General features: G+C 43.0%; 2 protein-coding genes and 1 long non-coding RNA gene across 4 annotated transcripts in view; 2 read left to right on the plus strand and 1 right to left on the minus strand.

Moving 5' to 3' along the window:
* The window catches only part of mtss1 (MTSS I-BAR domain containing 1), a 39,679-nt gene extending 29,554 nt beyond the window's left edge, over positions 1-10,125 (plus strand). Inside the window, 10 exon segments of the mRNA XM_089010041.1 lie at positions 1,357-1,514; positions 1,619-1,726; positions 2,512-2,609; positions 2,686-2,761; positions 3,662-3,838; positions 4,199-4,327; positions 5,805-5,955; positions 6,102-6,128; positions 7,492-7,995; positions 7,998-10,125. Of these exon segments, the coding sequence (XP_088866167.1) occupies positions 1,357-1,514; positions 1,619-1,726; positions 2,512-2,609; positions 2,686-2,761; positions 3,662-3,838; positions 4,199-4,327; positions 5,805-5,955; positions 6,102-6,128; positions 7,492-7,995; positions 7,998-8,422 (1,853 nt within the window). The 3' untranslated portion in view covers positions 8,423-10,125.
* Positions 10,126-10,265: 140 nt separating this feature from the next.
* Positions 10,266-27,140, plus strand: part of LOC148890708 (uncharacterized) — a 28,887-nt gene continuing 12,012 nt past the window's right edge. Inside the window, exons 1-2 of one of the 2 annotated variants that reach the window (XM_089010469.1) lie at positions 10,266-10,372; positions 10,442-10,545. In XM_089010469.1, the coding sequence (XP_088866595.1) occupies positions 10,274-10,372; positions 10,442-10,545 (203 nt within the window). In that variant the 5' untranslated portion in view covers positions 10,266-10,273. Of the gene's footprint in view, positions 10,373-10,441; positions 10,546-22,656; positions 23,007-27,140 lie in introns of those variants that run through there. The other variant, XR_016116651.1, reaches the window with a different exon arrangement.
* On the minus strand, positions 10,575-15,473 carry LOC148890709 (uncharacterized). The gene is made up of 3 exons (XR_016116659.1): positions 14,781-15,473; positions 11,367-12,105; positions 10,575-11,287 (listed from the first exon to the last, which is right to left on the minus strand). It is a non-coding gene; the product is annotated as an uncharacterized LOC148890709 (long non-coding RNA).

The following is a 27,140-nucleotide window of genomic DNA, read 5'->3' on the forward strand; positions in this document are numbered from 1 at the left end:
TGTAAACGTGTAACATCATATGGGGGTCATATTTCCTCTCATTCATGCTGTTGTGTTGTTGCGGTCGTTGAGTCACAGCCACAAGTTTTGCGCATGTGTGTGTTTGTGTGTGTGTGCTTGCGTGTGTGTGTGTGTTTCTACAGAGGCTAGACGTCAGGCATACTGAGCCGGACTCTGAGCTTCTGTTAGCTCTCTGAAAATGATCCCACTGACCCCACGTTGCTGGCAGCCGTTGACGCCGTTGAACAAAATTGTCTGATGTTTTTATGTGCCTGTGTGTGTGTGTGTGTGTGTGTGTGTGTGTGTGTGTGTGTGTGTGTGTGTGTGTGTGTGTGTGTGTGTGTGTGTGTGTGTGTGTGTGTGTGTGTGTGTGTGTGTGTGTGTGTGTGTGTGTGTGTGTGTGTGTGTGTGTGTGTGTGTGTGTGTGAGAATGTTTACGTGGGGTCGATTTGGTGTTGAATTCGTCGGAGCGGCTGAGGAATGTTGTAAAATCTCTTACATGCTTCAAGATCTTTCCAAATTTGCCCTGATGATTATTTTACAGGCCAACTGCGGCCCCCGAAAGAATATTTTGCGGCCCGTCTTGATATGAAAGATTAATGTTAGTGCGGCCCGCATGATTGATATGAATGAAACTTGTGTGTGGAGCTGAACAAGTAGGCAAGAGAAGCCATGTTTTGGACAGTTCGTGTTCAATATGTTCTTTATGTTAAGGAAGTTAAACGTTAAAGAACTGTGAATACAGACATTTGAAACTTTATTAAAATAATTAGTTTTCATGTGTTTTTTTTCAGTCGTCTGTATCTGCCTTATGATCATTTATTCATGACTGGTTAATTTCATTTTTATTCATTTTTGCATTTATTCATTTAATTCACTTTTTGTGTGTTAAAAATAAAGATTATTGGAACACAAACGAAAATTTAATTTGAGAGGACCAACAAAAAATGGATCAAACAATACACAGAAGTGGGGGTGAATGGGGGGTGCGATGAGGTGGACAACTACCACAAGCCACCAAACAACACAACAACAAAAAAATAATTTAGTGCGGCTCACAGCAGTCATATCCCGCCGGCAATATTGGAATGTTTTATCTGTAATTTTCTTGTGGAAATCCTGATGCGGCCCAGCCTCACCCAGACTCTGTCTCCAGCGGCCCTTGGGTCAATTGGGTTTGAGACCCTAGGTCTACCTATTAGTCATTTTTTTCTTTTTTTGCAAATAATTAAGGGCATACATCTTCCCAAGTCCTTGGGTGTTTTGAAAGGCGCTTGAAATAAAATGTATTACTATTATTATAAGTATCAGTTAGCGACATTAACGCCGCCCTGTTTCCGCCCTCCTGTGCGTTAGGCAAGGACGCAGTACGCGGCCAGCTGGACAGCGCGCTGCAGGACGTCAACGTGCGCTACGCCGTCCTGGAGGAGACGGAAAAGAGGGCCGTTTGCCGGGCACTCATCGAGGAACGAGCGCGTTACTGCACTTTTGTCACAATGCTGAAGCCGGTGCTGGTGAGTTTGTGTGTGCGCCGCCGCCACTAGTGGAAGCGGTCCATGTATTGATGACGCCCCCCCCCCCCCCCCCCCCCCCCCCCCGCCTCCTCTGTACTGCTTAGGACCACGAAATCAACATGCTGGGTGAGGTCACGCACCTGCAGACCATCCTGGAGGATCTCACCACATTGACAGCCGACCCCAACAAATTGCCACCAGCCAGCGAGCAGGTATGCTTCCTGGACCTTCTTCCTGCTTTCTCCTTGTCTTCTCTGGTCATTTTTACACTGCCGGATTAATTCCAGTGAACGGTGGACACCCGCCTATGCGTAATTTGGTATTTTTGGATTAGCTTCTTTTTGTGCTTTGTGCTTCCCTGGGATCGACTCGCCATTGTTTGCTTCCAAACTAGTTCTGTGGCGCTCAAGGCAAAGCAATCATGAACAGGTTTACTTGGGCGCCCTCTGGTGGAACGTTTGAGTTGTTGCTAGTCATCGATTCATAAAAGCTTTATTTTATTTTATATTTTAACATTCACTGCCAGATGATGTGCAAAAAATATGTCCACTGCAATTCCAGGGTTTTTGTCATTTTCACTCAAATTGCAGGACCCACAGAATATTGAGCTTTAGGACTACATAAATATTTAATGCAGCGTAAGCAACTTTAGACTCCCTTCTTTCATCAAAAAAAAAAGTTAATTCCGAAGTTATATGGGTCTGGAGTTAGCTGAGCTTGAAATGGGGGCGCTTTAACAACAGCTGAAGCTGTAACAAAGTGCTAACATGGGCAAAAGGCAAATGCCCCATCGTGGAAGGGGAAAAATCCTTGCCAGAGGTCTGACCGGCGCTTTATCGGCATGCAAGGGGAAAAAGATGAACCAATTCTTGAATAAATACGGGAATTGCAGTGAGTGAGTGAATGAATTTGTGTTTGCGATGTGGATCTGAGATGGTTTAAACATTCGGAAGAGACCTAATTCTGATCTAAAATCATCGTCCCCCTCACGTCGCAGGTGATCTTGGACCTAAAAGGTTCAGACTTCAGTTACACCTACCAGACCCCGCCGGCCTCTCCCAGCAACACGCTGTCCAGGAAAAGCAGTGTCAGCAGGTAAAATGCGCTCAAACTTGACTTCATTTCACACGTTTCCGTTTTTAACACTTTTTTTATTGTCTTCTTTTTGCAGTTACCAGTCTGGGTCGGTGCGCCACGTCCCTTCGTTGGATTCTATCAGCTGTGCTGTGGATGGTTTGCACATCCAGGTGAGGAGCTGCTCTCTACTCACTTTAGCGTCAATGCATATTTGCTTTAGTGAAGGTGACAGGACTGAAAGTTGATGACAGAGGCATTTAAAAAAAAAGTAATTTTCCTCTTTGTGGGCAGCTGGAAGATTTTGTATTCTTGGGACAAATGCCATTTGCGTGTCCAAAAAAATGTTGTCATGTGTATCTATTCGCAAGGCTGACACTGTCCTGCAGCCGATGTTTTAAGACAATTAGTTTTAGGCATGACAATTTCAACTGTGGGCTTTGCTACTCAGGCACTTTCCCTCTTTCGAGGCTTCGTTGGGTTGCGAAAATATTCCGCGAGCACACCCTGGTGAGTCACGGCAGGAAAAGAAAATTCAGCAAAAATTGCAGATGTTGACTGCCCCTATTTATGTATTTCTTTCTTTCTTTCTTTCTTTCTTTCTTTCTTTGCTTCTTTCTTTCTTTTTTCTTTCTTTCTTTCTTTCCTTAGTTATTTAGTTATTTATCTAGTTATTTATTCTTTATTCATTTTTATTTATTGATTTATTTTTGTTTATTTATTGTTGTTTGTTTATTTATGTATTTATTTATGATTATTTATTTGTCCATTTATGATTGTTTATTTATTTGTCAATTTATTTTTTGATCAATTTTTATTTATCCTTGTATTTATATATGTTGATTAATTATTTAATTAATGAACGTATAAATAATTGATTAATTAATCCACAATTATTTATTTAATTGATTATGTCAAGGTGCACTTCTATTCCAATTCTGGACAACTCAGGTCAATGTACAGCTTGCTCAACAGAACACAGTCCACTGTTTGGCTAACTGTGCATTCCCCAAGTGAATCCCCTCCCCCAAAACAAAACAAAAATCCACACCGCTTCTCCGTGTTTGCATCAGCGCTCGTCCCAGTTCCCTGTGATCGGCTGCGACGAAAGCGGCCGCTCCCTCAGCGAAGGGAGCGCCTCCTCTCGCACGGGAGGCCGACCGGGCAGCCGCGGTCGCTACGGTTACGCAGCCGGTCCCGGCCATCGCCTCCCGCCGCGCCGTCGCGTCAGCCGGCGGGATATGACTGCTGTGAGCCGCACTAAATTATTTTTTTTGTTGTGTTGTTTGGTGGCTTGTGGTAGTTGTCCACCTCATCGCACCGCCCCATTCACCCCCACTTCTGTGTATTGTTTGATCCATTTTTTGTTGGTCCTCTCAAATGAAATTTTCGTTTGTGTTCCAGAAACATATTTTTTTGAAAAGCCATCCCGATTCCACCACACCCCACACCCACTGTCCACATCGGGATGCATCGCAACCATTGCCTCTTTGCCATCAACTTGCAATTTAATTCCATTGCTACTATTGCATACTTGTGTTCCGTCAACGCTTTATCGCACTCAGCAATTGTATAATTTCTTTGTGTGTTTGTGTGCGTGTGTGTGTCAGGATGCAATGGGCTCCACCAATCAGCTGGCTACCGTGACCATGGGCGGCGAGAACGGCCTCATGGCGCCCCTGTCCAGTGCTTACACGCAGCATAGCGAGAGGGTCCGTGCCATGTCTACTTCTGGAAAGGTAGTTCGCACTGCACGCAATAACTACTACTACTACTACTACTACTAATAATAATAATAGTGCACTTGATTATAATCTTCACCCAGTACATTTTTAAAGGAAAAAACATTTTGTACTTACATAAACCACACCTGTCTATAAGCATGTTTATAAAAAAAAAGACGGTACACAATTTTAATAATATACCTTCACTTTTGTTTCAAAACAGTGCCTGTTACGCGGCAGCAACACAACAAGCATTACAGTAGTAACACAGCCCTAACAGGGCTGATTAAAAAACATAATAATAAAATAATAATACATTTCATTTATTAGCGCCTTTCAAAACTTTCAAGGACACAATACAGTCATAGGATATCTTTTCTGCGGGTGAGCAGCGGCAACCGCATGCGCCAGCGTAAAAAGGAGACACAGCAGTAAGACAGCAGCAACCTGTTAGCACTCACTAACAGGTCTGGTTACAAAAATGTAGCAAGTCACTCACTGAGAGTGGTCCTCATCTTCCTCCTGTAAACTGAAATCACGGAAGTCTTCCTCCTGCGTGTCGGATTGGAATCCTCGCCACACACGCTCTCATTCTCTCTTTCGTTGTCGCATTAAGTGTCACTTTCATCCTGAGGTAAAATCATTCCCGAGCTTGTGATGTCTTCTCCGTCATGCAGCAGACTGGCTTCTTGAAACCCATTGGCAGTGGTTGATTTTTTTTCACACTGCTCCACGCTGGCAGGATCCACTGGCAGACTTACAAAAGTTGCTCTTCGCATACAGCCAGTTTTGGTGAACGATTTCTCTCCGCTGGTCATCCAAGCTTCCCATTCAACTCGGAAGGCTACTTTAAATGCACGATTCACACGCAAAGTTATATGTAACTTGCATCTTCCTCGGGACATATATCCTCCCTGTCCTTTAGTGCTCAAGCGCTCCATGGCGGCCGTTAGGAAAAAAATGCATAAATTGGTTGCATAAATCGCAGGGTTGAAAGCTTGTGCCAAAAGTTGCAATCTATAGTCTGGAAATTACGGTCATAATAATACAAGGTGACCCAAAAGGATGCCTACCCATGAAAATTTCAATTGTGGCTTTGATTAAAAAGCTATTTATTTCAAATGACAACCACACAAATGTCCACCATTTCGTTGCAAGCAAACTTGTACTCGTCTGACAAAGTTGTCAATCACTTTTACACGCTCCTCTTTCGGGGGGATGACCCAAAAAGATGCGTCCTACTGAGTCCCTCACTGCAACAATGTTTTCTCCCGAAAGCCATCTTGGTAAAGCCATAAATTGACTAAAATGGACAGAAATTGCTGAAACTCTGGTGAATGGTGTTCCAGAAATTGAATAATGTGTGGTTGTAATTTGAAATAAATAGTTTTTCAATCAAAGCTACAATTCAAATTTTCATGGGTACGATTGTTTTTGGGTCACCCTATAATAATAACCCGGATGTTAAAATTGGTCTGTTGTTGCCCATCAGTCGTGTTCAGCTCGGGATCAGCTGGCCTTGACTCTCGGCGCGCTGACGGGGGACGCATCGCGCAGCAGCCGCGACTCCTTGCACTGCTCCAGCGGCTACAGCACGCAGACCACCACGCCGTCCTGCTCCGAAGACACCATCCACACCCACGGTAAGGCCCGCCCACCCGCACGTCTGACCGCTCGCGTTCGCTCTTTTTCCTCATTGCCGATTTTCAGCATTTCTGCCTGTACGTCATCTCGGTTTTATGTTGTTTCCCTGCTTTAAAAACAAAACAAAACCTTCCTTGTTTTCCAGTTGTAAAGAGAGAGCCTCCCCTCTATGGTAGGTCTCTGGCTGACTCTTTTTTTTTTTTTTTTTTTTTTTTTTTTTTTTTTTTCATTTTTCCAGTCAACTCATCCTTGCTCGCATTCTCTCACCTTCAGTTCAACACGTAGAAATTTTCAAGCTTGTCTCTCAATTGATTTTTGCATCTCCCATCACGTTTCCCCGTCGAAATGAATGAAAATGCCACAAATCCATTTCAGGCGTTGAAAAATCACAACAAATGCGAATTATTGTATTTGTAATTTTTTTAACCAAATGAAATAATTTAAAAACATTATACAATGTGCTAAGTATGCCCGCTGCCAAATTTGCGTGTCACGTGAGCAATTAAAAAGCCGAGCGAATGACGCCAAAAATTGGTCAGCTTGGCTGAACGAGTTAGCTGAATTAGTTTGTTTATATATATTTTTAAGAGTTTGCGCCAACAGCAACTCCTTGCGAGTGGTTTCATTTTGCTTGAGTGTGTTTGACTGTTTGCAGCAGCCACCGTTGCTTTCCTTGCACACGCGACAGGAGATTATCTGTCTGTCTGTCTGTCTCTTTGTCACTTTGTCTCTGTCTCTCCTATCTCTCTCCCTCTTATCTCTCCATCTATCTATCTATCTATCTATCTATCTATCTATCTATCTGTCTGTCTGTCTGTCTGTCTGTCTGTCTGTCTATCTGTCAGTTTACGTATTGGTTTATCAGTTTCTTGGTGTGTGTTGGTTTCATATATATATATTATTTATGTATTTGTTTTTTGGTTTGATTATTTACTTACCTGCTTATTTATTTATTTAGCTTAGCCTGTTGCTATATGCATGAGTTTTTTTTTCCTTTTCTCTGACGTTGACAAGGAAAATGTTTGTGTTGAGTCAGGTTTTGAAAGTGTGTCAATGTTATCAAATAGTAGTCAAAAGTAGCTCCATTTTAGGTCCTCAGCTTAACTCATTCACTGCCAGACGATATGCAAAAATGTGTCCACTCCAGTGCCAGGATTTTCACTGAAATTGCAAGACCCACAGAATATTCAGTTTTAGGACTACGTAAACATTCAACCTTAGACTCTCAGAAAAAAAGAGTTAATTCTTAAAAGTTATATGGGTCTGGAGTTATCTGAGGTTGAAATGAGGGCAGCTGTACAAAAGGCAAATGCTGCCCCTCGGGGGAAGGAAAAACATTCCCAGAGGTTTGACCGAAGCTTGATCCGCAACCGCAAGAAAAACCAAAACCCGAACAAATTCAGGAATGGGGCTCCATGTCATGCTTTCCAATTCGCGAATAAATGTCGGAAGGGCAGTGAATGAGTTAAAAGTTGTTAAATCAAGCATCCAAAGCGCATCGGTATAACTCACATGTTTTTGATCTCCCCCTCCAGTCGACTACGAGTCCATTTCCCTCCATGGCGACAGCGACTCCATCTCCCTTCACCACCTGTCGCTCGGCGGCGGGGGCAGCGGCCAGTCAGACTTTGACAAGTCCTCCACCATCCCGAGGAACTCGGACCTGGGCCTTCAGTACCGCAAGTTCGCCCAGTCCAGGCGTCCCGCCTCCACCGTCAGCCTGCTGGCCGAGACGGAGCTGACGGGCGGCTCGCACACGGCCACCATTCGCCGCAAGCCGTCCACCAAGCCGGTGTACCGGCGTGGCACCATCAGCGGGGGGGTTCCCATCCCGATCTCCACGCCGCAGGTCCCCGCGGGGCCAGCGACCCCCGGCAGCCACGAGAATGTGTTTGTCGCCACATCCGGTGGAGGCCTAGGATACCACAAACTCTTCACTTCCACGCAGAGCCTCAGCGCCCTGCCGCCGCCATCCTCGTACTCGCCGTACTATCAGCTGGTGCCCGGCCAAATGCCCGTCCCGGTGCCTGCACCCTCCGTTCCACGGAGGGTGCCATCGCCAAACAGCAGCAACTCCAACAACTCAACCACCACCAGGCGCAACAAATGCAGCAGTTTCACCACGAGCTTCAGAAACAGAACCGGCCCCAGTTCCACAGTCAGATCCAGAACCAGATCCAACCGCACCAAGCCCATCAGCAGTTCCAAAACCAGCCGCCGCAGCAGAAGCTCTTCCACCAGCAGAGGGCCCATTTTCAGGTTTCCCACCCCCAGCTGGAGGACCCCGTCTTGGGTTACTCGACTCACGGGCGGCCCCCTCCGCCCTCCGTCCAGGATCGGGACAGCCCCAAGCAGGAGAGGAGCGACAGGGACATGCTGAACCTTATCAGGGGTGTCAAACTCAAAAGGACCCTGACCAACGATCGCTCGGCGCCCCTGCTGCCCCTGCCGGCCAATCGCAATTGAGATGCTGGTCGCGGTTCCTTTGCTTTAGTGCGGTGTGCTCTTTTTTGTCTTTTTTTTTCTTTTTTGAGGTGGGGGGGGGGGGTGTGACTGAGCGTTTTTATTATTTTTTTTTTTTTTTTTTTTTGTCCGTGACCAAAGAAGCTTGTCATTTCATCTGTTACACGGCGGATGGAAAAGTCACAGTAAATTTCTGGATTGTTTATCTGTCAATTTCCACAGATGGGGAATTAAAGCTCCCCTTGCTCACAAGCGAGGGCATGGCAATACCTTCAATTTTTATCTTATTTTTTGGCCAGTGTTGCAAAAAAAGAGAAAAAAAGACTACGTTCCCAATGAAGAGCCAATATTTCCTGCGACATGTCTTTGAATCCCCTTAAATTCGAGGAAAGTTCAACCCTCCCCTCCGGCTCACAAACGAACACACACACACACACACACACACTCAACGGGTGGGTTTTCTTTGATGACCATGACGCTGCGGCCTAATGTTTTTCTACATATTTAGTTTTCTTTTGAATGCTGATTTTTTTTTTATGACCTGGTATTCAATGTTGACTGAACCTAATGATTGCGAATATGTTGGTAGAAACCGATCTGAGTTACCAGTTTTAGCAGTTGAAATGCTGTTTATATTATTTTTTAAGCATAGTTTTAATTGGGTGACGTCATAGCGGGGCTATGAGGAGAACAAGCTCAAAAAAAAAAGTTTCCTTTGTTTATTTTTACTGTATTTTATTTTGTTTAGCCACACGATGGCGCCATTAGCTTTCAGGATCTAGTTCAGGGTTAGCGAAGCTTTTATTCAGTCCGGAGCACAATTTCTATTCGTAAAAAAAGTGCTGGATTGAATACTTTAAGTTGATTTTTTTAATGCAAAAGTAAAATGTCATGCTTTTATTTGTGCCTCCTTGATGCTGTGCAGGTTTAGCCGACTGATGTAAAAGACTGAGTCTTTATTCTAAGTTTAAGTTTACGGTAGCCATGTTTAGGACCCCAGCCGGCTTTTTTTTATTTTGCTCTGTCTGGATGTACATATTCTTCTTTAAATATCCGTACATGCAGATTGTATTTTTCTGCGTCGGCCCGATCGGGTATGATGCGGAAGTCTTATTTTTGTAGACGTTCTTGAAAGCATGTTGATGTCCTGGGAAAGACACCAACCAATAGAAATGTACTTTATTGTTATTTTTCCTTCCAATGCTGTCGCGCGTGTCATCGGCATCGTTATAATTATATTGATAGTGCTCGTCAACTGCTCGTTGTCTCGTTTCATATTTTCTTGAGGTGTTGACTATTCACTAGTTGAATGAATCTGTTTGGGCTTAATGCAGGAAACGAGGAGTTCAAAACTTTCAGAAATAAAAAAAATATATATATTATGAAACAATGATAAATTGTCCATGAATATTTTCGATCCATTTGGCCCATGACGCAAAAAAATGTAAAACAATAACTATCCGGATAAAACCTGGCATCGTGCTTAGTTTGTATGTATTTATTGATTTTTTTAAAATAAATGTTCGATGTTAGATGTAATGACATGATACTTGAAAAAAATAATGTAATACTTTACCTCTCATCAAGAAAATATGGAATGATTTCTTTTTTAAATACCTAGTTTCTTGTTGACTTGATTTGAATCAAAATGCTAACCGAACAACAGCTTTAAATAAAAAAGTGAATAAAATAAATCATCTATTGTCTCTTAAGAAACAGAATGACTTTTTATCTCCCGATTGCATACATTTTCCAATATAAAATAATACCTAAAGTCTTGACAATATTAAAACAAAACACAACTTCACTCATTGATTGTTGATTTCCCCCCCCCCCCCTCCAAGGTCAATCATAATGAAGCCCCCATGGAATAAAGACCCCGTGAGCCCGCCCCTGACCAAGTGCCTGACAGCGAACCACTTTTCCATTTTGCGTGACTTTATTAAAAAAAAGGTGAAATGAGACAAACTCTATTTCATCATTAGAATGTTCCATGTTTCTAATGTTGTGACCTTTTCATAGAACGCTCGGAGGCGTGTCCGCCACTTTGTGGACAATCGCAACAATGACAACAGGTGCAGTCATCTCTGCTTTTGTGCTCCGCTGACTCACCTCATCTGTCTCAGGTAACACACACACACACATGCCCGACCGCGTGCCCGCCTTGAGTCATCATCTTAAGCCCGCTTCACTTTACTTTCCCTTAAAATAGCATCCAATCATCTCTAATGGATGTTTTCAAGCACTCACAAGGAGCCACTCCGGACTATGTACGAGTTTAACTGCCTCATTGCATCAGAATGACACAATTTCCACTGGCATCTCAATGTTTTGCTTGGGTTGGATTGGATTTGCCTTTATTCGTCTCACAGTGGAGAAATTTACATTTCACAGCAGCAAAGTTATGCTTCCTTCCTTGATTAGATTTTTTTATTAAATCGAGAAAACATGGTCAAATGATGTTTGATCTTTCTATAAAGTACCAAGAGCGACTGTGAAAATGCATTTGACGGCAACTAATGTTTATTTTACACTTAATAAACTACAGTGAGACCTCAACTTACGAACTTAATTGGTTCCCAGACAGCGTGTGTGAGGTGAAAAGTGTGTATCTCAAAAAAGTAATTCCCATAGGAAACCATTAAAATGGGAATAATCCCTTCCCGGGTTTCCATAAAATATACTTTACAACTAAATAAGCCTTAAAACTACACACAACATACCTTATTCTATGTATAATAAATGTGCTATTGTATTGTAATGAAAGAAATACACTGCATTGTATCATAAAGGCACTTTATTTACATTTGTGATGGTCATTTATGGCTTGATGGAATTGCGTTGGAGGTCGAAGGTCAAAGGGAATTGCTGTTTGGAAAGAGAGGTGCATTACATGAGGACTGTAATTAAAGAAATAAACTGTGCTGTAAAATAAAGTTTTAGTTACCTTTTTGATGGTTGTTGATGGCTTATGGAAGGAGAGTCACCTTCCATAAGGACTGTTGATAACTTAACCTCTGGTGCTGTTCGGTCGTGTGCTTCCGCCGAAGATCACTCCGCCAGCCGTGGTGGGTGGGTATTATGAAAATAGTGCTTATTATAAGGTTTAATTTTCATAAATTTGACGTTTGTAAGACAAAAAGTTTGTAAGTTAAGGTGTTTGTAAGTTGAGGTCTCACTGTAGATGCATAATATTTATCAGTAGTTGGAGTAGTAGTAGTAAGTGGTAGTGTGTGCGTGCATCTATCGTGCCATGCATGTCTCTACAATACGTCATTGCTTCTCCGTGTAAGTGTTCAATATTCTGTCAGATTTTCTCTCTTTGTTGACACTCTTTGTAGTAGATTGGGAAGGAAGTGACTGGGAGGAAGTGAGTTCCAAAATTTGGGGGCAGAGCAGCTGAAGGCTCTGTCACTCGTCGTGCTGAGACGGGCAGGGGGTGGCACACAGAGGCGGAGGGAGGAAGAGGATCTGAGGGAACGAGAGGGAATAGAAATTTGAAGAAGGTCAGATAGGTATGGAGGGGCAACGTTATGATATAGCTTAAATGTATAAAGAAGAATTTTAAAGTTAATTCTAGATTTGACTGGGAGCCAGTGGAGCTCTTGGAGGACGGGGTGATGTGGTGAAAGGATGAGGTTCTGGTGATGATCCGAGCTGACGAGTTGAAGTTTGTCGAGAAGTTTCTGAGGGACACCAAAGAGAAGTGAATTGCAATAGTCAATACGGGAGGTGACAAGACTATGAATGAGGATAGCAGTGGTGTGAGGAGTGAGAGACTGGCGAAGACGATTGATATTGCGCGTGTGTGTGTGTGTGTGTGTGTGTGTGTGTGTGTGTGTGTGTGTGTGTGTATATATATATATACAGTAAAGTCTCGTTATATCGATATTCAAGGGAGTCCGAAAAAATATCGATATAACCGGGACTATCGATATATCCGACCCTGTTTGCATGTAATTTTCTCCGTGCGTGCATAGAAATAGTATCGATATAACCGGGACTATCGATATATCCGATATCGATATAACGAGACTTTACTGTATATATAATTTATTATTATTATTATTTATTTTTATATATATATATTTTTGCTTCCCCAATGAATTTCCATCCATCCAATTTTCAGACCACTTATTCCTCATTAGGGTCACGGGAGTGCTGAAGCCTATCCCAGTTGTCTTTGGGCACTAGGCGGAGGACACCCTGAATTGTTTGCCAATCGCAGGGCACACAGAGACAAACAGCATCCACACACACACACTAAGGGACAATTTGGAGTGTTCAGTCAGCCTGCCATGCATGTTTTTGGAACGTGTGAGGAACGCGGAGTACCCAGAGAAAACCCACATGGGCCAAGGAGAACAACTGGGTCTTGAATGAATTGCGAAGCTTTTGGCCATGGTCAGAAACTACTCTGGTTGATGTACCCTCAACTTAATGCGACATAAACAAAATTGAGCAACACCGGATCCTTCGCTGCTTTTGTTGATTGATTTCATTCAACAGATTATATTTCATCAGTCGAAGGAAATAAACCTGATGAGCAGCATATCTCCCCGATTGCTTTGTTGACTAAACGTCTTACATAGTACATTTTCTATTATCCAGAGACTTTATTCATATCTAATATAATCACATCATTTTTTCCAAGGAGACCACATGAAAAGATGGTGGGTCAGATATGGGCCCGAGGCCTTCACTCTGGTAGCGTTTCCGGCCTGGTCATGGAGTGAAAGTGATCTCACACACACACTCGTGCATATTGAGAGAGTGAGTCACCAGCTGGCCCAGATCGCACCCGTGACTCATTTGCCACGTCACGGTGACTCTGCACAATTCCGGCCCGCTCAGGCGCTTATTGCAGCCAGATTGCACCATCTGAACGTGCCCGCTCGTACCTGTAGGGGGCGCAGCACACCGCGATGCCGCTTGAAGGCACAGTCAGGAGAAGTGGGACAAATGTTGAATTATTCCACTTCACGCTCGATGCTTTGTTCCTTCCTGTCGTGCATCCGGAAAGAATTTATTGACATCCATTTTTTTTTCGTTGTATGAAAGAAATCCCTAAAAGTTTCCCCCCATTTTTCTAAAAGGAAATCCAACTCATTTGTCCTCAAAACAAACCATCAAGACTCCCATTGTTTTAAGTTTAAAATCAACAAATGAAACATCACCTCCCCCCACCAGAATTCACATCCATTTCACCCTGAATTTTTTTACTTATTCCAAACTACCGTATTTTCGGGTGGAAAAGTCACACCGGCGTATAAGGCGCACCACCAATGAATGGTGTATTATCAAATGTGTCCACATATAAATAAGGTGCTTTGCACTACAAGGCGCACCTTCAATGAATGAAAAAAGTTTTCCAAATATAATAGATACAAGTTATATATAACCACAAATATACCACATTAGAAGGTGCTACCGTAGAGGCTGGGGTTACGTAATACTTCTACAGGGGGAGGATGGGGCTGGTAACAGTAGTTGCGAGACCTTTTGTCATCTAAAATTGACTTCACATATAAGACGCACCTGCGTATAAGGTGCAGGGTCATATTTTGAAAATCAAGACTTTTGGGTGCGCCTTATACACTGGAAAATACGGTAAAACGAACCAAAATTTCCCTCAAAGTCTAATATTGTACACCACTAGCAATCATGAGATTTTTTTTTTCACAAGTTATCTATAAGTATTCACACCTCAATATTTTATTGATGCACCGACAGGAAATTGTACCCCCCCCCCCCAAAAAAAAAAAAATGTCATCCATCTTTGAAACATCCCACACATCACTTTGATAACATTCCCGTCCCCGTCTGAGTATTTGCTGCCATAAGACACTCTGCCGAAGCTCAGAGTGAGCCGCACATTCGGCCCTATGACACGGCAGTGGTGCTAACGAACTCAAGGTTAGCTGATAATCCAGCCCCCGCCGCCCCCACCGCCTGTTATCGCTAATCAAACAGTGGCGGCGGGACCAAAAGGAACAACCGGCGTTGATATCCAAGTGAAACAAATGAATTCCTTTTCAGGCACCGCTCATCACTTTGAGTGAACAACCCGCGCCGCATCACAGCGAGCTCTTTCGAATATTTTGACTTTTTGGGAGTTCAATAACTGAGTCGAATTATGAGCAAGATCTCCCGGTGTGATTCTGGGCCTTCCTTGAACCGCTCCGATGAACAACTTCAATAATAATCAACGCTTAGTCCCAATAATGGATGAATATTTGATCCAAGTCCTGTTCTGGGCGTAGCTAATTGTATTTGTGACACTTGAATAACGAACGATAAACACACACACACACATGAGACGCACACTTCCCGCCAAACTGGTCCTCTGGGTCAGACTTACCCCGGGGAGGAGGGGGCGAGCGTTCCGTGCCTTTCAATGGAGCTTTGCCATGGCAACCGGGCGTGTCATGTCGCCGCCACGTCGTCGAGACGCGCGCGCTCTTGTCACTCAATGTGTCCACTTGAGCCACGTTGTTATGGTTTCTTTTTTTTTTTTGCTACCAAGATTGAAATCGGCGCCGCTTTGAGCTGCCTCGAAGGTAAAAAAAAATAACACCGCGTACATGAGTAGCGGGTGTCTTTTGGATGTGAAAGAGTCAAATGGTTGCTAACCAAAACAGCAGCACCTCCTATGCAAGTTTCTCAGAGTAATGACGATCAGATTTGACGTTGGCACCATTGTCACCCCTACAATGTTTTATGTCACTTCACAATTTCAGAATCAGAAAACCTTTATTCGTCCCACAATGGGGACATTTGCAGTCCACAGCAGCAATTTGAAAGGGGGTGGGGGGGAAGGATAGAAAACAAGATATTCTTAGCGCAACTCCATTTCGAACAGAGGACTCTTTGTACAGATGGTTATTCTTTGATGTGATTTTACACCAACACCATCGTAGAACTACAAACAAGTATAAAAATCTAGCTGTTATTTACACACAAACATTTGGACCCCACATCAATGAAATAAAACGATTGCAACAAAATCGTACAAACCACTTTGCCCGCTTTCTGTCCGAAATCGAAGTATTTGGTCTTTAAAGCTTGTCGATCCTCGCCGCCGTCTTCTTAGTAAAATGTAACCGGAAGTCAGAACAGCCCAACGCAATGTTAAGAAAATTAAGCACAGCCATCTGCTGATCAACTACGGGACAGCGGTCATAAACAAATGCATCAGCTGCAGTTACACTCAGTATAACAAATAAAAATGTCAACTGTATAGTGTGCAAATGTAAATGTGCAAAACCGTTTCATAAAAAAGTGCAAGTATCAAGAAAGGCACATTGATATCTTGCATCAACCCAGATTTACAAGTGTCCGTTGTACTAAATTCATCCTGTCAGAGTGACACTCTGACGAAGGCGGAAGTAGTCGCCGAAACATGTCAGGTATTTGAACACCTACAATACACTGTCTGTAAGTAAGGAATCTGCTTAACATTAGTTTACAAGTAGACAGGATGAATTTACAAGTGTCCATTTTTTTTTCTTCACATGTGATCATTGAAAATTAACACTATCCTGCGGTGGGATCTTTTTCGGTCCCCTAATAGCAAAAGTACTCCACTCGATAGCAAACCACGTCTGCACTCAAAGGGGGTGTGGAAAAGTCATCTGCGCGCCACCGTGGCGCTGTGTGGTTTGGTTCGTCCGCCGAAAACTAGTTCGTACGCCAAGATTATATTGCCGCAAATGTATTGTTCGTGAGCGAAAGCGTTCGTACGCTGAGGTCTCACTGTGCTTGAAAGAAATTGCATGTAGAATTTACAGATAACATTTATTGTCAACCGCTCTCCCCGCCCTCCTCCCTTCCCCATCTCCATTTCAGTAAATAAACGCTCCCGGTTTCTGTTTAACGACAAATGTGTAATGTAAAGAGAGAGACAGAAGAAAAAACAAGTTTCACTTTCTCAGCTGATGGTTTCAGTGAGGGTGGGCGGGTTACGTGTTTGGAGAGGTGTGAGGGGGGTTTGGGGTGCAGTGGGCGGGGCTTGGCTGTGGCTACCACCCCGCTGAACTTTTGTACCCTCCGCGTGCTTCCTCGCTGACGCTCGTCACGAGGAGAGGAAAAAGCCCGCCAAAGTTCCAAGCCTGTCAGCCAATGGGCAAGCGGCGGGGGCAGATGAGGAGTGGGGGGGGGGGGCTCGTGAAAGCGGCAGAAATATTACGCGCGCTGCAAGAAGTGACTCAGTGCGACTGAATGAGTCGGACTTGTTCCACCGGCACACCATTTTTTGTGGTTTTTTTTTTTACTCAACCCAAAAGGAAAATGAGAACATTTTACGGCAAAACAAGCGCTTTATATGACTGTCAAATATGCAAATAACTCACCATGAGCAACCGTTTGGCAATTAGGAGAGGGCGTTTGAACAGTGATTCTAAAATTCAGCTTCGAGCTCTTTACTGCCACTCCTGTCTTGCCTTTGACCTTTGACCTGAAGGTAATCACATCAAGGGACAGATTGCAGACAGATTGCAGACAGAATCTAGGTAGCGTTATTATTATACCCCAGATAGGCAAAATCATACTTTTGAAGACATATATTCTTGATCCTCTTGACGCAGCTCGTCAGCCGATTGAATTTCTTGGACGTTATGACTTCATTATGATCATGCCTGACATCACCAAGAGCCATTGTCCTTTTTGATCAACAATGTTGTTGTTTTCCTGTTTTTTGGGGGGGGTTGTGAGCTTTCCATTCATTACGTTAAGATGCGTTAAGCCGCGTCGCTTATAGGGTTGTGTCAGGAAGGGCATCCAACGTAAAAGCTTGGCCAAAACAAACATGCCGATCAAACTTCTCAAGATGGAGGACACTGATTGGCTGTGGCGACCCCTTGAAGGGAAAAGCCGAAAGGAAAAGAAGAAGCTCATTTAGATAGTTTTGTGTTCAGTCGCGATCAGGCGAGGGCAGGCAAGGACAAGGAAGCTACTTGAAGAAATGACCTCTCTGGAGGAGGAGCGCCTGCATGGCCCCACGCCAATTGCGCATTCCTCCGAGAGGTAGCGCACATGTTCAAAGAGACCCGAGTGGAGGAAGGAACCACACACACACGCTCACACGCCAATGGCACTTTTTTTCATTCACAAATGATGCTGTGTGTGTTTTTTTTTGTGCGTGTGTGTGTGAGTGTACGCGTGCACATTGACTATGACAGAAAACGCTTGCTGTGCTCCACCTCCGTTTACAGTATGAACGGCAGCGACTGTCATCGGGTAAAAAGCTGCAAAAGAAAATGAGTTAAACTGTCCAAAATCAAACACATACGGTCAAAAATCCATTGTTAGACATTTTCATTTCCTGTGACAGTGTAATTATTATTTTTTGTTATCTTGCACGCAGACGATGCCACCCCCCCCCCCTGCCCTACATATACAATACATATTGATTTATATAGCGCTTTAACAACAGCTGAAGTTGGAACAAATCGCTTAACATTTGTATAGTTGAAGTAAAAAGGAAGCATTTGAAAACTACTGTTTATCATCTCTTCAACTGTCCGTGAATGTATTCAAATCAAAATGTATAAAGTCACAATTAATGTTCATTTTAATTTCATTTAAAGGACAACCGACACCTCAGGACAAGTTGTGTCCATAATTTGTCAAATGACTTCAAATGACTTCGACGGAGCGATTTTGACAAAGATTCCACGGCATATAGCTATAATTTACGTTTTAAGACTCACGTTGAATATTCAGAAAGTCTTGTTTTCGAGTTGATGACGATGCCTGACGTGACGTCACGTCTGGAACGCCCCTGACAGAGAAAGTGACACACAATGCATTTTGGGTACTTTGTTTACTCTGAAAACGTCATGTTGAAATAGAAAGAAAACACATAAATAACGCCATGATGCATCGTTGTGTGTTGCACCATGACTACTATTTGATTCTAGTTGACACAAATTCCCAGCAGACAAATCAGCCCATTTCCAATGTAGCTTGGGCGCCATCTTGTGCATTTTCTGGGACGCTACATTTCGGTCCAGATGCCTCAAAATGACACGCAAGTACTTCTTTCTTCGATTGCAAACGTTTAGGCTTTCCTCTTCAGAACTATTTGAATCATATTCATAACTGGATGAGTAACAAGAAAGCATCTTCTCCGAATCTGAAGCCAGTTTTGATTCTCGAGCAAGGCAAAGACGTCCTGGCGTGATGTCACAAACAAGGGGGCGGGACCTTCTGAAACTGAAACTTTCTGAGGTCATTTTGAAGTAGTTTTGGGACACTAAGTCATTTTTATTGGTGTTTTTCATTTGACTAAAAATATCATCCTGTGTGTTTTGGGTATTTTTTTAGATGCTATCAAACATTTTTCTGATGTCAGTTAGGGAAAAAAAAGGTGTCGGTTGTCCTTTAACTCATTGACTGCCATCCCTGAATTTATTGACGAATTGAAAATATGATGTCGAGCTCTATTCCCAAATGTGTTGAGGTTTTAGTTTTTCTTGTCTGTGACGCTTGTCAGACCTCAGGTGGACAGCATTTGCCTTTTGTACAGCCGCCCCCATTTCTACTGCAGATAAATCTCTAGACCAATATCATTTAGGAAGTATGTCTTTTTTTCTGATGAAAGAGGAGAGTCCAAGGTTTCTTATGCTTATGTTGAATGCTTATGTAGTCCTAAAACAATATTATGTGGGTCCTGCAATTGGAATGAAAATGACGAAAACCCTGGCACCGCAGTGGACACATTTTTGCACATGGCAGTGAATAAGTTAAAAAGACAACTTTTTATCGTGTAAAGAATGAAACACATTCTAATGTATTTTATTCTTATAGTCTTTCCTAAATTCAGATCTGATAGTAGTAGTAATAGTAGCATCATCCAAAAATTGCTAAGTGGCACTATACAGTTCTATTTGGGTTACTGTTTAAAGAGTTAATGGCTTGGGGGAAGAAGCTGTTTAAATGTCTGCTGGATTTGTGCATGATGATGTGCGCATGGATCGGTAGCGCCTACCTGAGGGAAGTAGCTGGAAAAGGTGGTGGGCAGGGTGCGGAGGGTCCAGTAGGACTTTCCGCGCCCTTGTTTGGATTCTTGCAGTGTGCTATGAGATCATGATCTAGATGTATGCGATCTAATTTAAGAGGTCGAGGGGGCCTGAGCCCGTCTCGGCTGACCTGGCCCATTAGATGGGGGTCGGGTGTCCTCACAGCGCACACAGGAATCAAAATTCACCAAATATTGAAGGAAATATATATTTTCCCTCATGCATGTGTTTCTTTGTCATATTTGTTCATTTATTTATGTATGTATTCGTTTATTCATCTATTTATGTATTTGTGTTTTTATTTATGAATATATTATTTATTTATTTGATTGGTTGTGGAAAAGGTCAACATTAACTCATTCACTGCCATTCACAAATTTATTCAGGAATTGCAAAGCATGATGTGGAGCAAAATTCCCGAATTTGTTCGGGTTTTGTTTTTTCATGCTTGGCTGCTGATAAAGCGCTGGCCATGGACTCTGGTCATGTTTATTTTTTTTATCTTTAACCCAACGGGGGGAATATTTCCCTTTTTTCCCATGTTAACACTTTGTTTCACCTTTAACTGTTGTCGAAGCGCTATATAAATCAAATGTATGTATTGCATTGTATTTTGGACAGCCACCCCCATTTCATGCTCAGATAAGTCCAGACCCATTTAACTTAGGAATGAACTCTTTTTCTTATGAAAGAAGACAGTCTAAGATTTCTAATGCTGTACTGGATGTTTATAAAGTCCTAAAACTCAATATTCTGTGGGTCCTGGAATTCGAGTGACAATGACAAAAACCCTGGCACTGGAGTGGACACATTTTTGAACATGATCTGGCAGTGAATGCGTTAAAACCCGTAACCCTTTCTCACGCAAAACTAACCAACCAAAAAACAAATAATGGCCAAAGCTAACACATCATCTTGAAGCTTTTCAGTGGAAGGTCCGGCGAAGCGTGACATCAGCTCGCTTGAACACACACGTTACACATTAACGCACACGACAGGCAGTTCAAGTGTACGGGTGTAAAATGACACCCGCCGCACAAATACCACTGACGTCCTCTCAGCAATACACGGACGCATGTTGACGCGCTCCCATGTTCACACACTTTCACTTAACACACACACACGCATAACTGGTTATTTTAAGGCCGGGGTGGATGGCGTAGGAGTATTGTGACTGTAAAGTGTCCTTGAGGGTTTTGAAAGGCGCTTATAAATGAAATTTATTATTATTGTGTAATGCTCACATTGACGGTCATCTAAGTGGTAAAACCTCGATGTTTTGTGGAAAACCTCATTGGACGTGTGAAGTCCAAGTCACACCTCAGCTGTAAAATAGCCCCCTCCCCCAGCCCCTCCACACACACACTCATATAGGCAGTGGGTTGTCACACTTGCTTGACATTACCGCAATTTGTCGTGTGAGGTTCCTATCAATGCCAAACCCCCAAAAAATGTTTTGTGTCCCCCTCCCAGCCCCCCGGAAACACATTCATTCATTTTTGTAGTCAGATGTTGTTGTCAGTTTTACATGGAAACATGAAATTTGGGTCGTATGTCTCTGTTGATTGGATTACATACACTACAACTAACCCCCCCCCCCCCCCAAAAAAAAAAAAAGTACCCTATTTTCTGGTGTATGACGCACCCAAAAGCCTTAATTTTCTTGAAAAGATGACCCTGTGCCTTATACGCAGGCGCAGCTTATATGTGAAGTCATATTAAGATCACAAAAGGTCTCAGAAGCCCACCCCCCAACTGTAGAAGGAGGAGTGCGTAATCCCAGCCTCTACCGTAGCGCCTTATAATGTGGTGTATTTGAAAAACTTTTATATATTTCTAGATTATATTTGGAAAACATTTTTCATTCCTTGAAGGTGCGCCTTATATTCTGGTGCGCCTTACATATGGAAAACATAAAACAAAAATACACCATTCATAGGGGGTGCGCCTTATACACCGGAAAATACGGTGCCTGAATCCAGATGACATGATATTGTGCCACCATTTGGCAAAATACAATCGATTAAATTCAACCCAACCTTTTTTGTCAACATGCTATTACAACGACAATTACGATAGTCCTGCAACTCCAACTACCCATTAGTTGTGCAGCCCCACCGGTCATTCAGTGGCAAACTGACCGATGAGTAAGTTGTTGCTTTTTAAACACATTGGGAAAAAAGTACATGATTATATATTTACACACGGAATATTATGTTGATTATGTTGTGGGTCATTTTTACTTGTATGTAAAAATCCACACAAAACAGTCAAATACAGTAAAGTGTCGTTATATCGATATATCGATAGTCCCGGTTATATCGATACTATTTCTATGCATGCACGGAGAAAATTACATGCAAACAGGGTCGGATATATCGATAGTCCCGGTTATATCGATATTTTTCGGACTCCCTTAAATATCGATATAACGAGACTTTACTGTAATAGGTGACATCAGCATCTATCTAGCAAGCTATTAGCTATCTGGCTAGCTAGATAGCTCTCTATTCGCTATCTATTAGCTAGCTAGCTTTCTATCTATTACTCATGCAGAGACACCAGAGACAAATTCCTTGTGTGTTCTACTTACTTGGCAATAAAGATTATTCTGTTTCTGATTTGAGTTATTCGTATAAACGTATCCTGTGACTGCAAAATGACTATGACTAAGAGTTTATAAAGTCGCTTAAAAATGAAATGTATTATTATTATTATTAGTAGTAGTAGTATTATTATTATATGTTAACTGACACACACTATATTTCAGCGTAGTAACACACACTCATTTCATGATCTAGGATCAAATATATGAGCTACGTCGATGACCTAATAACTCCTTTAAAAATGCCACTGCGAACAAGTTAAGGGCGACCAGTCCCTTGGTTGGTCGCCGCCATCTTTTAGCTTTGTTAGCGGGTACATGATTTATTTTTAGTTTTTATTACATGCATGTCTATGAGGACACATGTGAGTACAACATGATCATATTAGACAACAGTCGCTTATATAAGATACAGTAAAGTCTCGTTATATCGATATTCAAGGGAGTCCGAAAAAATATCGATATAATCGGGACTATCGATATATCCGACCCTGTTTGCATGTAATTTTCTCCGTGCATGCATAGAAATAGTATCGATATAACCGGGACTATCGATATATCCGATATCGATATAACGAGACTTTACTGTATACTTTTGTTTATAGAAGCAATTTCCAGAGTTTCAACAGGTGCAGTTATTATTCCTGTCCGTCGTGGCGGAGGAGGCGTTCTATGAAGCTGTGATGCAACATGGGTTTTGTACATCAGAACCCCCCACGCTCGCCTCACCTGCCCCCACCCCAATGCAAATGTGATCATGCCCTGACATGTCCCTCTTCCTGTGCCACCATCATGTGGATGAAAGCTTGCCTTCCTCATCCGCAGAAACAAAACATGTTTTGCTGACGGGACCGTTTTTTATTCTCATGAAAGAAAACGGGGAAAAAGAGGATGCATGAAAGCATTGAACTCAGTGTGGGAATGTTTGGAGTCACGTGTCTGTACAAGTTCCAGTAATGCGGTACGAGAGTTTACATTTTTTCCCCTCTGGGAATGTGAGAGCGTTTCAGTGGTGCGCATGTGTGTGTGTGGGTGCAAAAGCATTTTTGTTGTGTGAGAGCTATTCGGTCATACTTATGAAGGCATTTCAGTCGCAGAACGTGTCACTCGCGCCTTTCTTTCATGTGCGTGTGTGAGAATGATTCGCTCGCGTGTGAGTTTTTCCCATTCTGTATATGAAAGCGTTACAGTTGTAATTGTGAATGTTCCGGTGGTTTGTATGAGAGCAATTAGGCAGGATTGAAAGCGTTTGACGATCATGCGTGAGAACATTTCAGCATTGTGCAAGTGATTCGGTTGTGACTGTGAGAGCATTTTAGTAACCTTCCTTTCCTCTTCATTCTTCAGTGTTCCTATTTGTTTTCTTCTTTCCTTCCTTCTTCCTTTGCATTCTTCCTCCTTTTCTTGCCTCCTTCCTTGTTTCTTCCTACCTTGTAGGAACCTCCTTACCTCCTTTCCTTTCTTCCTTTGTTACTTCATGCCTTCCTTGCTTCCTTTCTCATTTTCCTCCTTTATTTACCGTATTTTTCGGATTATAAATCGCAGTTTTTTTCATAGTTTGGTCGGAGGTGCGACTTACATATGCCTTTTTTATTACTGTATATCATTTGCCATGTTATTTTCACATTAAACCGCAAGAGCGCAGAGAAGAGGAAGTGGCGCCTTGTCTACCTGCCGAGTTGGGGGAGTTATTTAAAAGTGACACCGAGGATGAAGATTTCCTTGGATTTGGTGATTTGTGTGTTTGCGTGTGTGTGTGTGCGTGTGTGTGTGTGTGTGTGTGTGTGTGTGTGTGTGTGTGTGTGTGTGTGTGTGTGTGTGTGTGTGTGTGTGTGTGTGTGTGTGTGTGTGTGTGTGTGTGTGTGTGTGCACGTGTGTGTGTGTGCACGCGTGCGTGTGTGCGCGCGCCTCATAGTAAACAGCATAGATGAGAAGGTTTCTTCAGCCGTCATCTGTACAAATTTGAAGGTTTCGGACGTTTCGCCTCCTATCCAAGAGGCTTTAGTTCGCTGACGAAGCCTCTTGGATAGGAGGCGCAACGTCCGACACCTTCAAATTTGTACAGATGACGGCTGAAGAAACCTTCTCATCGATGGACCACTCCTGTACGACTGAGCGCTTACACAGAAGTAAGCAGCATCGTAACGCAATCGGCGGTGATGTGACCGAGATACTCGTGTTGCCAGAGGATCGTGGGATACGCAGCCGCACCCTCGTAATGGCCATTCCTGAATGAGCCCACATTAAACGCGCAACCACGCTGCCCTCAGGCGCACACTCACTTATTGTTACGTTGCTTCATCAGCGTTATTTGCGGTGTGTGTGTGTGTGTGTGTGTGTGTTTACATACACTACAATGTGATAACAACCACACACACACACAACCACACACACATAGCTGATAGTGTGATTCACTCCTTCCCTAGAAGACTTTCTCACACTTTTGACAGTGCACGTTAAGGTGGGTTCATGCAGAGAATCTGCAAAAAAAAGCCCGCATCGAATCCATCTGCGCTCTTTACACACAATACAGCAAAGGCAGAATAGACCGTGAAAACAATTCTTGTGTATGGTCCAGCAAAATGGCCTCTGTTGCGTTCTGTGTGAAAAGCAAAAGATGTATATTGTGGGTGCTATGATTTTGCACAAGCTCTTTTTAAAAGTGTGTGAAAGTGTGTGTGGACTCATGACTTTAAAGGATTTAAATCATTGAAAGATTATAAAAACAGAACAAGAGAAAATAGCTCAATGGCCAATTACAGGTGTAAAGCTAGTTAGTTAAAGGACAACCGACGTCACTTTTTTGTTTTTTAACTGACACCATAAAAACGTTTTATAGCATCTAAAATACCCAAAACATGCAGTGTGATATTTTTAGTCAAATGCAAGACACCAATAAAAATTACTTAAAGTGTCCAAAATCTGCAAAAAAATTGAGCTGCGAATTGGGCATTTTCAGAAAGTCCCGCCCCCAGTTCGTGACATCATGCCAAGACGTCTTGCATTGTGTGAATCAAAACAATGGCTTCAGATTTGGAGAATATGCTTTCTTGTTACACATCCAGTTATGAATATGATTCAAATAGTCCTGATTAGCAAAGCATACATGTTTGCAATCGATTAAAGAATTTATTTGGGCCATTTTGAGGCAAACGGGCGGGGGGAATGTCTCACCCAAGAAGAGGCAGAAAAATGGCGACCAGCTCCAGTGAGGAATGAATCAGCCTGTTTCCACAGGCTGATACATTCTTTCCATGGAGTTTGCCTCCCTCTGCTGGCGGCTTTTGAGTGTAAGACATGGTTTAAAAAAACAGTACAGCAAAATAAATACATTGACGTGATGGAAAGACGCTACAATGCGTCTTTTTTTTACGGAGAGGAGGCGGTCCTTTTCTGACGTCACGTACGGACTCGTCACCAACTCAAAAAAAAGACTTCCTGAATGTTCAGCGCGAGTCTTAAAACGTAAAATATAGCTATATGGGGTGGAATCTTATTAAAATATGCCCAGTAGAAGTCATTTGAAGCCATTTTACAAATTATGGACACAAAAAAGAAAAGGAAAAGAAAAGGTGGAAAGAGGGGGGAGGTCAGACAGACTTTCAGAAGAAACGCATGAGTTGAGAATGAGAAGGCCTCTTTTGCTTCTTCTTCTTCTTCTTCTTCTTCTTCTTCTTCTTCAGATCTTAATCACAAAAAGAATATGAAATAAGTCGCTCGAGGAATTCCATTCAAGCTTTCCTCAGAAGGCTTTGGAGTTTCTTGGAAGAAAAACGAAAAGCTCTCGTGGGAGAAGCCATAAAAAAGGAAGGGGGTGGTTCCTTCGTTTCGACAAGCTGAATTAACGTGCCGAAAACGTTTCAAATGGCTGTGCGGCGATTGGCCACCACCCCACCGGGTGGTTCAACCGGTCAATAAAAGTTCAAGAAAGAATCGCGCTCATTTTAAAACTCTTGTCAATGTAAGCAGAAATAATACATTTAATTGATAACTCCCAATGACATTTTACAGCAGTTGAATCCTTATATTTGCGATTTTTTTTTCTATGGCGCTTGTGTAAGGTGCGTTGGCAGACAGGAGCTTGTGCAAACCGCGTTGCTTGAAACAACAGTGAGGGATTGAACGCGCTGGGAAAATTTGTGGCAGCCGAATGAATGAAACTTCCCCGGCGTGTTGTTCCGGTTACGGATGTGCGTGTGCGCGCGCTGGGTAGACGGAAGAGCGCCACAATGGTCACGTGGGACCGGCGGCATTCCGATCCGTCAAGCGCGACGTTTGTCACATGACTCGGGCAGGGTCTCCGATCAACTTCATCACTTTTACTTCTTGTCTTCACCCGTGTCCTTCTTTTGCCTCGCCGTCTTGCATCCTTGCCTTCTACTGTGTGTTACATTCCTGGGAAGGTCACGTGGCATCGCGGGGGAGGGGAAAAAAGTCAAATCGTTGACATGTGTGAGAAATAATTTGAATCCGGTGAGTCAGAGCGAATATGAAAAGCGGTTGAGTTACGCTTTTCCCGTTACCAAATATTTGCCTTCATCGGCAGCAACAAAGACGGGAAAAGACACACTTAGTCATTCACAAATCTGACCGAAACTTTAAAAAGCCCACTCATCCGCCCCATATAAAATTACGCTGCCAGCTGTGCCGAGCTTTGGTCTCGCTCAGGCGCTTCCGCATCCCCCACTTTTCCAGGCCAATGGTGGCATTCCTGGCGGCCCACGTGACCCTCAGCCAATCAGAGAGCTCGGAGACTATTCCATTCATTCCCGTGTACTGTCGTGCTGTGTGCGCGTGTTTATTTAAGCTACCTCGACTTGAACACTTGTTTGAATGTGGACTCCACGCTGTCATTACATTCCTATATACTGTGTTTGTTTTGTGCGAGTGGGTGGATCTCCGCAATAAAACACAATTCAGTACGTGTAAAAAGAGTATGTTGACACACTGGCGTGCGAGACGAGGAATGGACGCTTCATTTTAAAAAATCGATTCGCTTTGATTCAGAGGCTTCACGGTTGTATTCACCGCGGTGCGCCTCATTTGGAGAATCAATGACGCAATGGATTTCTTGTCGTCGACGTGCACATGAAGG

The sequence above is a fragment of the Hippocampus bargibanti genome, linkage group LG12, assembly GCF_051943395.1.
Source record: "Hippocampus bargibanti isolate YZ-2025 linkage group LG12, ASM5194339v1, whole genome shotgun sequence".
NCBI lineage: Eukaryota > Metazoa > Chordata > Actinopteri > Syngnathiformes > Syngnathidae > Hippocampus > Hippocampus bargibanti.